This window comes from Peromyscus leucopus, chromosome 20 (genome assembly GCF_004664715.2).
Source record: "Peromyscus leucopus breed LL Stock chromosome 20, UCI_PerLeu_2.1, whole genome shotgun sequence".
NCBI lineage: Eukaryota > Metazoa > Chordata > Mammalia > Rodentia > Cricetidae > Peromyscus > Peromyscus leucopus.
In genome coordinates, this window is record NC_051080.1 from 42,205,689 (window position 1) to 42,215,113 (window position 9,425).

Genomic DNA, 9,425 nt, shown 5'->3' on the forward strand with positions numbered 1-9,425 from the left:
CTTTGCTTGAAACAAAAGTAATTATCCTTTCAGCAGCAAGCAAAAAGATAAAATATTATGGCTTGTAAGATGGCCCAACTCTGCACACTCAAGGGAAAAGATGGCGTAGTCTTCTCTCAATCCAACAAGAGTGGAGACGTCAGTTTAGCAGTTCAATTAGCATACTCTGGATACACCCTTCCTGACTTGTACAACTGTGTACTATCAAGGGCAAGTTAAATCCTGCAAACATTTATGTCACATGATAATCTGTGCCTGGGAGAGCCAAGACAATCAAGAATTCCAGGAAATGTTAAAGAAAACTAATGACCGCATAAGTTCTCTCTGTGAAAACATGGCTTTCCTGTTTTGAAGATGCCATGGTTGGTCACATCTACGCTCTAATATTTTACCAAGAGCAGATCATTCATCCTTAAACTTTCATTGGAACTGTGTCTATTGCAAGCATAACAGATACTGAGGAGTCTCCATGAGAAGAAAGTCTGTTCTTTATAATTCTGTGGGTGGAAGCAAGGAAAAATGGGATCGGTCTCCGAGCAAGCCTCCTTCCCCATTTTTTTTTTTTTATCTTTTTTATGATGAAACAGACTTAAAGCAAAATTAATAAGGTGGACTAAGCTTACTTATTCTTTATACAAATCACCCCTTTATACAAATCAGAAACTAACATTCAAGATACTTTTCAAGCATAAAAGAAATCTAACCCTTTGATTAGTGATTAAAATCTCCCACTTAGAACAGTAGTAACAAAATTTTATGGATGTATTCTTGTAAAAGAAAAAGATCCATGGCTTTGCTAATGCACAAGAACTTGAATATAAAGATTGCTAGGGGCAGGGCTGGGGAGAGTGTCTTTCCTCTCCCTGATCTTGGGGCCATCCAAAAATAAATGGGCACCTGAATCCCCTTTGATGTTCATATATAAATGTAAATATATATTTATATATAAAATCTCCAGCGTAAACCCGTGTTGCTTAGGCTGACAACGTTGTTTTCCCAAGGGGCAAGCGATGAAGAACTGCAGCCTGAGAATATCAATGTTTTTCGCACGAAGGGCAATGCCGAGACCTTGGAGACACAACACTGCACAGAGTTGACATTGGGAGGCCCGTAATGAGTGTCTGCTTCTGAGAAAGGTGTCACTTTTTTTTTTTTTTTTTTTTTTTTGTTAACCGTGAAAGGAACCTGGGGTGAAAATAAGTAGAAATCCACTCAGATCCTTGCCGAAGGGAAGGCGGGGTTTCTGGGGGCCCAGAGGCCCACGAGTGAGGCCCGGAGCAGCCTGGGGGTCTGGGGCTCCGCGGAGTGGGGAGGGGAGGGAGGTGAACGTGCGGCGGTGTCACTCACTCACCGGCTCTGCCCACTCGCACGGCCGCGGTCGCGCGCGCGGAGAGCTGGCAGGAGGGTGCCCAGGCCTGGCGCCTCCGCGGGGCCTGCGCCGAGCTGGCGGGCGCCGCGCCCCGGTGCGCGCGCGGGCGGCGGCCTTACCTGGTTTCTGCGGTACCAGGCGCTCGACAGCGAGCCGTTGCCCGGGCCCGGCGCCCAGTACGTGAAGTTCCGAGACAGCTCGTCCAGGACGGCCGCGGCGTCGTCCGCGGGGCCCGCGGGCACCCGCGCCGCCATGAGGACCGGCTCCGCGCTGGGGCTCGGGCGCCGCGCTCCCCGCCCCGCCGCTCCCCCGCAGCCGCAGCCACTTCCTGCCGGGCGACCGGGCGACAGGGCGCGGGCACCTGGCTCCCGCGGCGGGCGCGCAGGTGCGGGCGGGCCCGGCCTGGCTGCCGCGTCTCCCTCCCTCCCCGGTGTCCACACCTGCCAGCGCAAGGATGAGATCATCTCCTTTGCCTCCGGGATCTACTGTGCGCATAGCAAATGTTTGTCCAAGTGCACGGAGCAAAAGGAGCCATCGGTTAGCCCAAAGTGACCGTCGCCCTTGGCAATCCCACTTCTCGCATGTGGAAGGTCTAAAATGGTCCACATGTATGTGTGTGTGTGTGTGTGGGGGGGTGTCATGATTTCCCTCTCCCCAGTACTGTGAGCAGTGCGGGAATTAAGAGCCCAGCAACTGACCGACCCTTAGAAACTCTTCGTGGAATAGAGAAGGGTAGCCACAGCTGAAGGACCCCAACGTGTATGCGGTGACTGGATGGGCTTCTGTCAGATAGGTTCACAGGGATTGCCGAAAAGTTGCCAGCTGCTCTACATAAAGATTTAGGTTGGGAAAGAAACGCTAAGAACTGCCTTAAGAGCTCTTTGGGGCTATTCCGGTCTGACCTGTTTTTAACTTCAGTCACTACAAAGGATCTCTGCGGTATCTCTCACTTTCAGCATTCTATAATTTTGTGCTGTTTCCTGAAGCGTCTGCACTTGGAATTCCTTTGTTTACAGGGCACTGAGATTCTTAAGCAGCACACTTTAGCTTCCACTAAATGGACTTCGAGAGATGGGGAGAGAGGAGGGAGAAGAGGAGAGGAGGGGAAGGGAGGAGAGCGGAGGAGAGAGAGAGAGAGAGAGAGAGAGAGAGAGAGAGAGAGAGAGAGAGAGAGAGAGAGAGAGAGAGAGAGAGAGAATTCTGTCTGTCTAGCTGGGACCTGGAAGAAGGCTGTGATGGTTTCTTAGGGGAAATGTGTAAATGAAGAAGTAAAAGTGTGAAAAAGCCACTTCAGATTCAGCAAAAATAAGGGAAGTCACCTCACAGTTGCGTTGTTTTCAGCTTGAATAACCAAAATGTTGAGTCAACAATAATTGTAGCTACTGTGCTCAACTTAAACTAATTTACTTTAAATAAACACCTAAGGAAAAATACCTATTTGTTATATTTCATTATTCTCATAGGTATATGTTGCTAGGAATTGAACCCACTGCCTTCTGCACGCTAAGCAAGCACTCTGCCCCTGAGCACATGCCTGTCATGTGATTCTATGATGTCACTTCCATTCTGCTGTGCTGCGTCTGCTCTCCACACACCCTCTGTTAGAAAATGTGTTTCCAGAATCTCCAACCTCCACAGCCCTCGTCTTCCTCCCTTGACCCCGTTGGCGGGAACAGGTCACCTGCCTGATTTACCTGCAAGTGACTCTGGGCACTTCCAGCCTGGAGAGTAGGATGTGAGCTCTGCCAGAAAGAAAAGAACAAGGATGGGTGAGGTGACAGAGTTGGCATGATCACGCGTTAGTATTTTCTGTCAGCCAGATTGTAAGTAGGCATGCAGTCTCTAACGAGCAAAATACTAAACAGATCGACTTTCCTGTTCAGTATGCCTCCAAGCTTCCCCCATAGACAGTGACGTTCACGGGTTTTACGCCTGCTCTGTGAGACCTTTATGATCAGGCCCCCAAATCTGCTGCACACCTCATTCCCCTTTATTTCCTAACTTAGAAAATCAGCTTCGATTTCTTCATATTTGTATAAAGCCTCCAATTTTGGAGAGAGCACTTGGTGGAGAAAAGATGTGATGCGTAGCCTCCGCTATGATGTTTAGTTGATCAATAGGTTCCAAGATGCAGCTGCCATCTCTGCCGCTGTCCTCGTGTGTGGGTGCTTGAAAAGCAATTCGTGACCAGAGTTCCTTCCCACGGGGTTCATAGGAGGCGGCAGCGATGCGTGTGAACTATTTTGGTCCCAGTAGTGTAGGTGGAGCTTTGGAGACTGTTCCTGCTTTTGATGGCCTCTGCCTCTTGCAGGGTTTCTGGGGTGGGGGTGGGGGCAGAAACCGTTCGTTTTACCAAATGTGATCAGCCACCCCCAGCCTTGGCGCTACAATCTGGAGGCTGACTTCCTGTTAATTCTAGCGCCACACCATTTGAAGCTGGGCTTCACTTAGCAATTGAAGAGTAGGGGCCATTTGGCCCTCATTATTTGAGATCATTTAATTGCAGACTTAATAAAACTTTAAAAGCATCTTTAGCAAGACTCAGTTAAACACTAGTTTTTTGTTTGTTTGTTTTTGTTGTTGTTTTTAGGATAAGCTTCTCACAAACAGAAGCTTGGCAGATTGCCCGTGCTCCAATCCTAAAGACTGCTTGTCTGCTGTGTGGCTTTGACCCAGTTGCTTCCTCTCTCTGAGCCTTTCAGTCTTTTAAGTAAAAGGGAGCAGGAAAGATGGCTCAGTGGTTAAGAGCACTGGCTGCCCTTCCAAAGGACCCAGGTTCAATTCCTAGCACCCACATGATTGCTAACAACCCTCTGTAACTCCAGTCCCAGGGCATCCGAAGCCCTCTTCTGGTCTCCTAGGGCACCACATGCACATGGCACACAGACATACATGTACAATAAAAATAAATAAAATTGCAAAAACAATTTTAAAAAGGAGATGAGCACATGAAATAGAAAATATTCAATAAATGCTGAAGTATTCAGTAAATGCTGGCTGTTACTACCTATAACCTTAAAATAGGGAAAACAAAACTTCATTAAACAAAACAACAACAACAAAACACAAACCATAGAGGAAAATTTGACATTTAATTACAATAAAGCTGGGAACTTTTATACATCAATAGATAGTATAGAATATAAAAGGTAAGTTAGGATCTGAGACCATATTTATCACACCTACAACTGACAAAAAAATTCCATAGCCAGGATATACAAGTAGCTTTTGTAAGCTAATAAAAAAAAATAAAAAAAAATAAAAAAGCAGATAACCTGGTAGAAAAATAGGCAAAAATATAAAACAGGCATTTTCTTAAGAAAATTATGAATGGTTAATAATAAAAATGCAGAATATTTTAATCTCAACAATAGACAGAGAAAATGCAAATTGAAACCCTGGACAACAACCACGTCCTACTCACTGGTTTGAAAAAGTAAAATCTTAAAGGTTTAGATATCATACACTATGTACAAAAATGGAGCTCTGTCAGCCATATAGAAAGTGAAATTATGTCATTTGCAGGAAAATGGGTGGAATCAGAGATCATGTTAAGCAAAATAAGCCAGATGCAAAAAGACAAATATGGCCGGGTGGTGGTGGCGCACGCCTTTAATCCCAGCACTCGGAGCAGAGCAGGGATCTCTGTGAGTTCGAGCACTGGCTACAAGTGAGTTCCAGGAAAGGCACAAAGTACATAGAGAAACCCTGTCTCGAAAAAAAAAAAAAAAAAAAAAAAAAAAAAAAAAAAGACAAATATGACTTGTTTTTCTCTCAGATATGAATTTTTTCTTAAAAAAAAAAAGTGTGTATTTGTGTGATGGGATAAAAGGGTAGATTAATGAACCTACTTTTAAAGAGCAACAACTTGTTTGAAATGTTTTACATTGGCATAGATTTTAGTTTATTGATACAAATTTGAAGTTAATTTTGTTATTATATATATATATATATATATATACACACTCTGAGGTATTATGTTTATGCAACTCATTTAGATTGTAATGGATAATTAAGAAATACAGATTAATAATTAGTCTTCTATGATAATCATACTTATAGCCACATTAGTTACATAGATATATTTCAGATAGATAATCTTCAAACACTTCAAAGACCTACAGAATATGGCATTTAAAATGTTTTAAAATTTAGACTTTCTGGACAATGAGACATGTCTGCTCCTGGCAACACCGATTTACTTCAGCGAGGAGGATGGGCATCGAAGACACTCCATATGGAGTTTATCTTCACCTTGGCAAAAATAGCCTTTTGGGCAAGAAACTGTTCTTGCCTGGACTGCTTGATCAACTGGACATACAGGACCCATAGGAAGGTGACCACTGAACTTTGCTTGGTGAAATGGTCCTTCAGGTTTCTGCTTCACAGAGGAAACTGCCAGACATTCTATAGGACACAGAGAGAAATGACTGAGAGACTCTAAGCCTGTGGACTGAAGACAGGTGCCCCAACTTTACAAAGGAACATTAGGTGACTGTCCAGGCTGCCAGCTGTCTCTGTCTACCCTACAAGACTCCCGAAAGTTGCTTACATCCTTCTCCCATTTCTCAGATAGTATTATATCCTTCTGGAATCTTTGATGTAGTTGAAGAATAGATAGTTATAATTTCCTCAGTTATGATAAAAGATGGGTTAGATATAAAACCTTAGACTCACAAATATAAGATAGATAGGATATCTTCTTTAATATTGTAACTGTAATTCTTGCTTGATAATTGTTTTGTTGTATGTAATTTTACTATGTTAAAGTTAAAAGCTTCCTTCTGGAAAAAAAAGAAAAAGGGGAAGTGCTGTGGATGATTGATTGATAAATAAAACACTGATTGGCCAGTAGCCAGGCAGGAAGTATAGGCGGGACTAGCAGAGAGGAGAATTGTGGGAAAGGGAAGGCTGAGGCAGGGAGATGCGGCCAGCTGCCACCATGAGAAGATGTAAGATACCGGTAAGCCACGAGCCACGTGCCAACTTATAGATGAATAGAAATGGGTTAATTTAAGATATAAGAACTAGATAACAAGAAGCCTGCCGTGATATAGTTTGTAAGCAATATACGTCTCTGTGTGTTTACTCAGTTGGGTCTGAGCAGCTGGGGGACTGGCAGGTGAGAGAGATTTGTCCTGACCGTGGGCCAGGCAGGACCAGGAAAACTCTAGCTACATTTGTGTGCATATATGTACACCTGAGTGTGTTCATGTCCCAAAGACACCAGAAGAGGGGTCTGACCCTCAAGCCAGAGTTACAGGCAGCTGTGAGCCACCTAATGTGGCTACAGAGAACTGAACCCCGGCAAGAGCAGCAAAAACACTGGGCCCTTTCTCCAGCCCGTGTGGGGAACCTTAGTAAAGCGGCAGTTACATATGACTTACATGACTTACACACTCACTCATCACTCCTGTGTAAGACCGCCAACACAAAGTGAGTGCTCTGTACATATGTGTTCAGATCCTAAACATCCTTCCCAAATATTCTTAATCTGCAATGGGTTGAATACAAGTGTGCGGCACTTGCAGCCACGGAAAGCTGAAAGTTAACTTGAAAATAAAGTTAAAGTGAAGAGCAAAACCAGGCAACTAAGGGTCTTGCATGACAAAGTCTAAACAGGAAGTACTGAGTGACGGGTGCTGTGAAAGAACCACGGCAGCCAGGGGAGGTTCAAATGGAGAAACACCTGGATTGGCAAGTGTAAGAGACCACTACGGTCCACGGGACGACAGAGAAAGAAAGCAGGGGGAGAAGGCAGTTTATGAAAAGCAACTGAAGAGGTGTGGGGCGGGGTGGGGGTGGGGTAGAGGTGGACAGGATGAATTAAACTATGTTCTAGTTGGGGTGATCGGATACAAAAGCTGCACCATTGACTGAGGTGAAGAAGAGGAAAGAATGGGTTTAAGTTTGATACTCATGAATTTAGGAGCTTTAGAACATTCAAGAAGAAAAGGATATGCAGGTATCCAAAGGAGGAGTTAGGTCAGAGCCAAGGAAATCAATATGGGCGTCACCCACATTCGGGTGTCTGAGACTAGTCAGAGAGAACATGGGCAAACTTCTTTTAGAGCAGTAGTTTGCAAACCACAGTAAAGGGCTAGTAATAAATCCCCGTGTTTGTGGGCCATGTGCTCTGTGCCACTATTATTCAATTATGCCACTGCAATGTGAAAGCAGCCAAGGACATGCAAACAAATGGATGTGACTATGTTCCAATAAAACTTTATTTGCAAACACAGAAGACTGCTGGTTTTTGTCCCATGGCCATTGTTTGCCAACTCCTCTTTTGGAAAAAAAAAAAAAAAATGCAAACAGAACACAAGGCTAACAAAGCCCCCTGGAGAGGTAAATGAATACTTCACTAGAGTTCATAGCATGTGAGTGACAGGATCCCAATTCAAAGAGAAGTTAAATAAGTCATAATTAAAGGCTGGAAAGGCAGGGTAAAGCTTGGCTATGGGTGTAGAAACCTGATTGTGTGGTATAGGCTTCATCTTCAGATCAGTTTTGCATTGGTGGGATCATAGCCACAGCAGCTCCTGGTGTCTGTTTTAAAACCATGGGTTCAGAAAGGTGAAGGGGGTAGACAAATGGGACTACGGGTTCCATGTCTTCCTCTGCATGACAGTGTTTGTGCTGTTATCCCATCGCTTGCGCAGTGACAACCGCTGCCACCAGAGGTATTTTCTCAGTCATGCCGAGACTGGCCCTGTGGCTTACTTTGGCCAGGGGAAATGTGAGAGTAAACAGTTATGGCCAACACCGTCAGACACATCTCTTTTTGTCTGCTTATTCTGTGCTCTGTGTCTCTTCCTGGTAAAAGAAGGTCCCAAGTAGCCACTGTTGGCGGAGAATCAAGAAAGCCATGAAGTCTAACTTAAGCCAGTCCTTATAGTCTGTAGCAAAAGTTTCTTGGTCAAGAAAATAAATAAGGGTAGTTAAAAGTCACTGAAATTTGGAGGTTGAATGTTAGGTAACGTAAGTAATTAAGGGCATCTTAAACCAACACTGGATTGAGAAATCTAGTTTAAAAACTCTCTTTAACCTGATGTGGGACATGTGATCTACCCACCAACAATCACTAAGAGCAATGAGATTTAGTATTATGATTGGCCTGTTTGGGTCATGTGCTCACTCTCTTCAGGGAAATGGGAGTGCTACTGTTGTGGCTGCATCTGGAGACCCCCAAGCAAGACCCCCACAGAGCCAATATCAGATGAAAAACACAAAGGGGTTTATTGATAACAAGCAAGCCCGGGCTTGGTCGGAGTCCAACATCCACAGTGGGTGGATTTTTAAAAAATTTAAAAAGAGAAAAACCGCAAGCAGGGTGGTACAAGCCTTGGAGTCATATGATTGGGTGAGGGTGTGTAACCTTTGAATTTACTGGTTGGGGGTTACAGTTATCATTTGGGGGCAGGCCTGGCTCTGTCCTTGAGCTGCCATGGAGGCTGGCTGGCCTCCCATGTTCACATTGACCCATGCACGTAGCTCTAAGTTGGTGAGGGGTCCCAGACAGTAAACAACTGGCTAAACCTTTAGCAGACAGAGTACATGCAGAAAGGGAGCTGCTGCAAGGACTAAGTCTTTTGTTCACGGCCCTCTCAGAGACTGCTTGCTCAAGTCTCAGGAAACTGAAATTGAGGCCTGATCTCTGAGAGAAGACTGAGCAGCCTGTTATGGCGTCTGCTTGGTCCTTTCACTACTAATGTAAAGGGATGCTGGGCAGACCATGCAAGAGCCAACACTGTGGAGAGCCAGAGAAGAGAAGTACCATGGAAACTTGGACAGATTGAAAATTGAGGGTGTATTTAATAAGCGATCAGTGGGAAAGAGGGTAGGCACTAAGACAGTAAATGAAGTATGCTTATCGGCTTTGGAAACAATGGGGATTATTGATGATCTCTCCTGAGCAGTTTCTGTTGACTGTTGGGTTGACAGATTATAGATAACTATAAAATACCACCCCCAAACTGTAGCTAGAGTTTTCCTGCCTTGCCCACAGTCAGGGCAAATCTTTGTCACCCGCCAGTCCCACAGCCGCTCAGACCCA

The 9,425-nt window shown here is 44.7% G+C and overlaps 1 protein-coding gene across 4 annotated transcripts in view; it reads right to left on the minus strand.

Moving 5' to 3' along the window:
• Positions 1–2,015, minus strand: part of Nipal2 (NIPA like domain containing 2) — a 96,690-nt gene extending 94,675 nt beyond the window's left edge. The window contains exon 1 of one of the 4 annotated variants that reach the window (XM_028884467.2): positions 1,810–2,015. In XM_028884467.2, coding sequence (XP_028740300.1) covers positions 1,810–1,833 — 24 coding nt within the window. In that variant the 5' untranslated portion in view covers positions 1,834–2,015. Of the gene's footprint in view, positions 1–1,488; positions 1,772–1,809 lie in introns of those variants that run through there. The other 3 variants (XM_028884466.2, XM_028884465.2, XM_037197725.1) reach the window with 3 other exon arrangements.
• Positions 2,016–9,425: the final 7,410 nt, after the last annotated feature.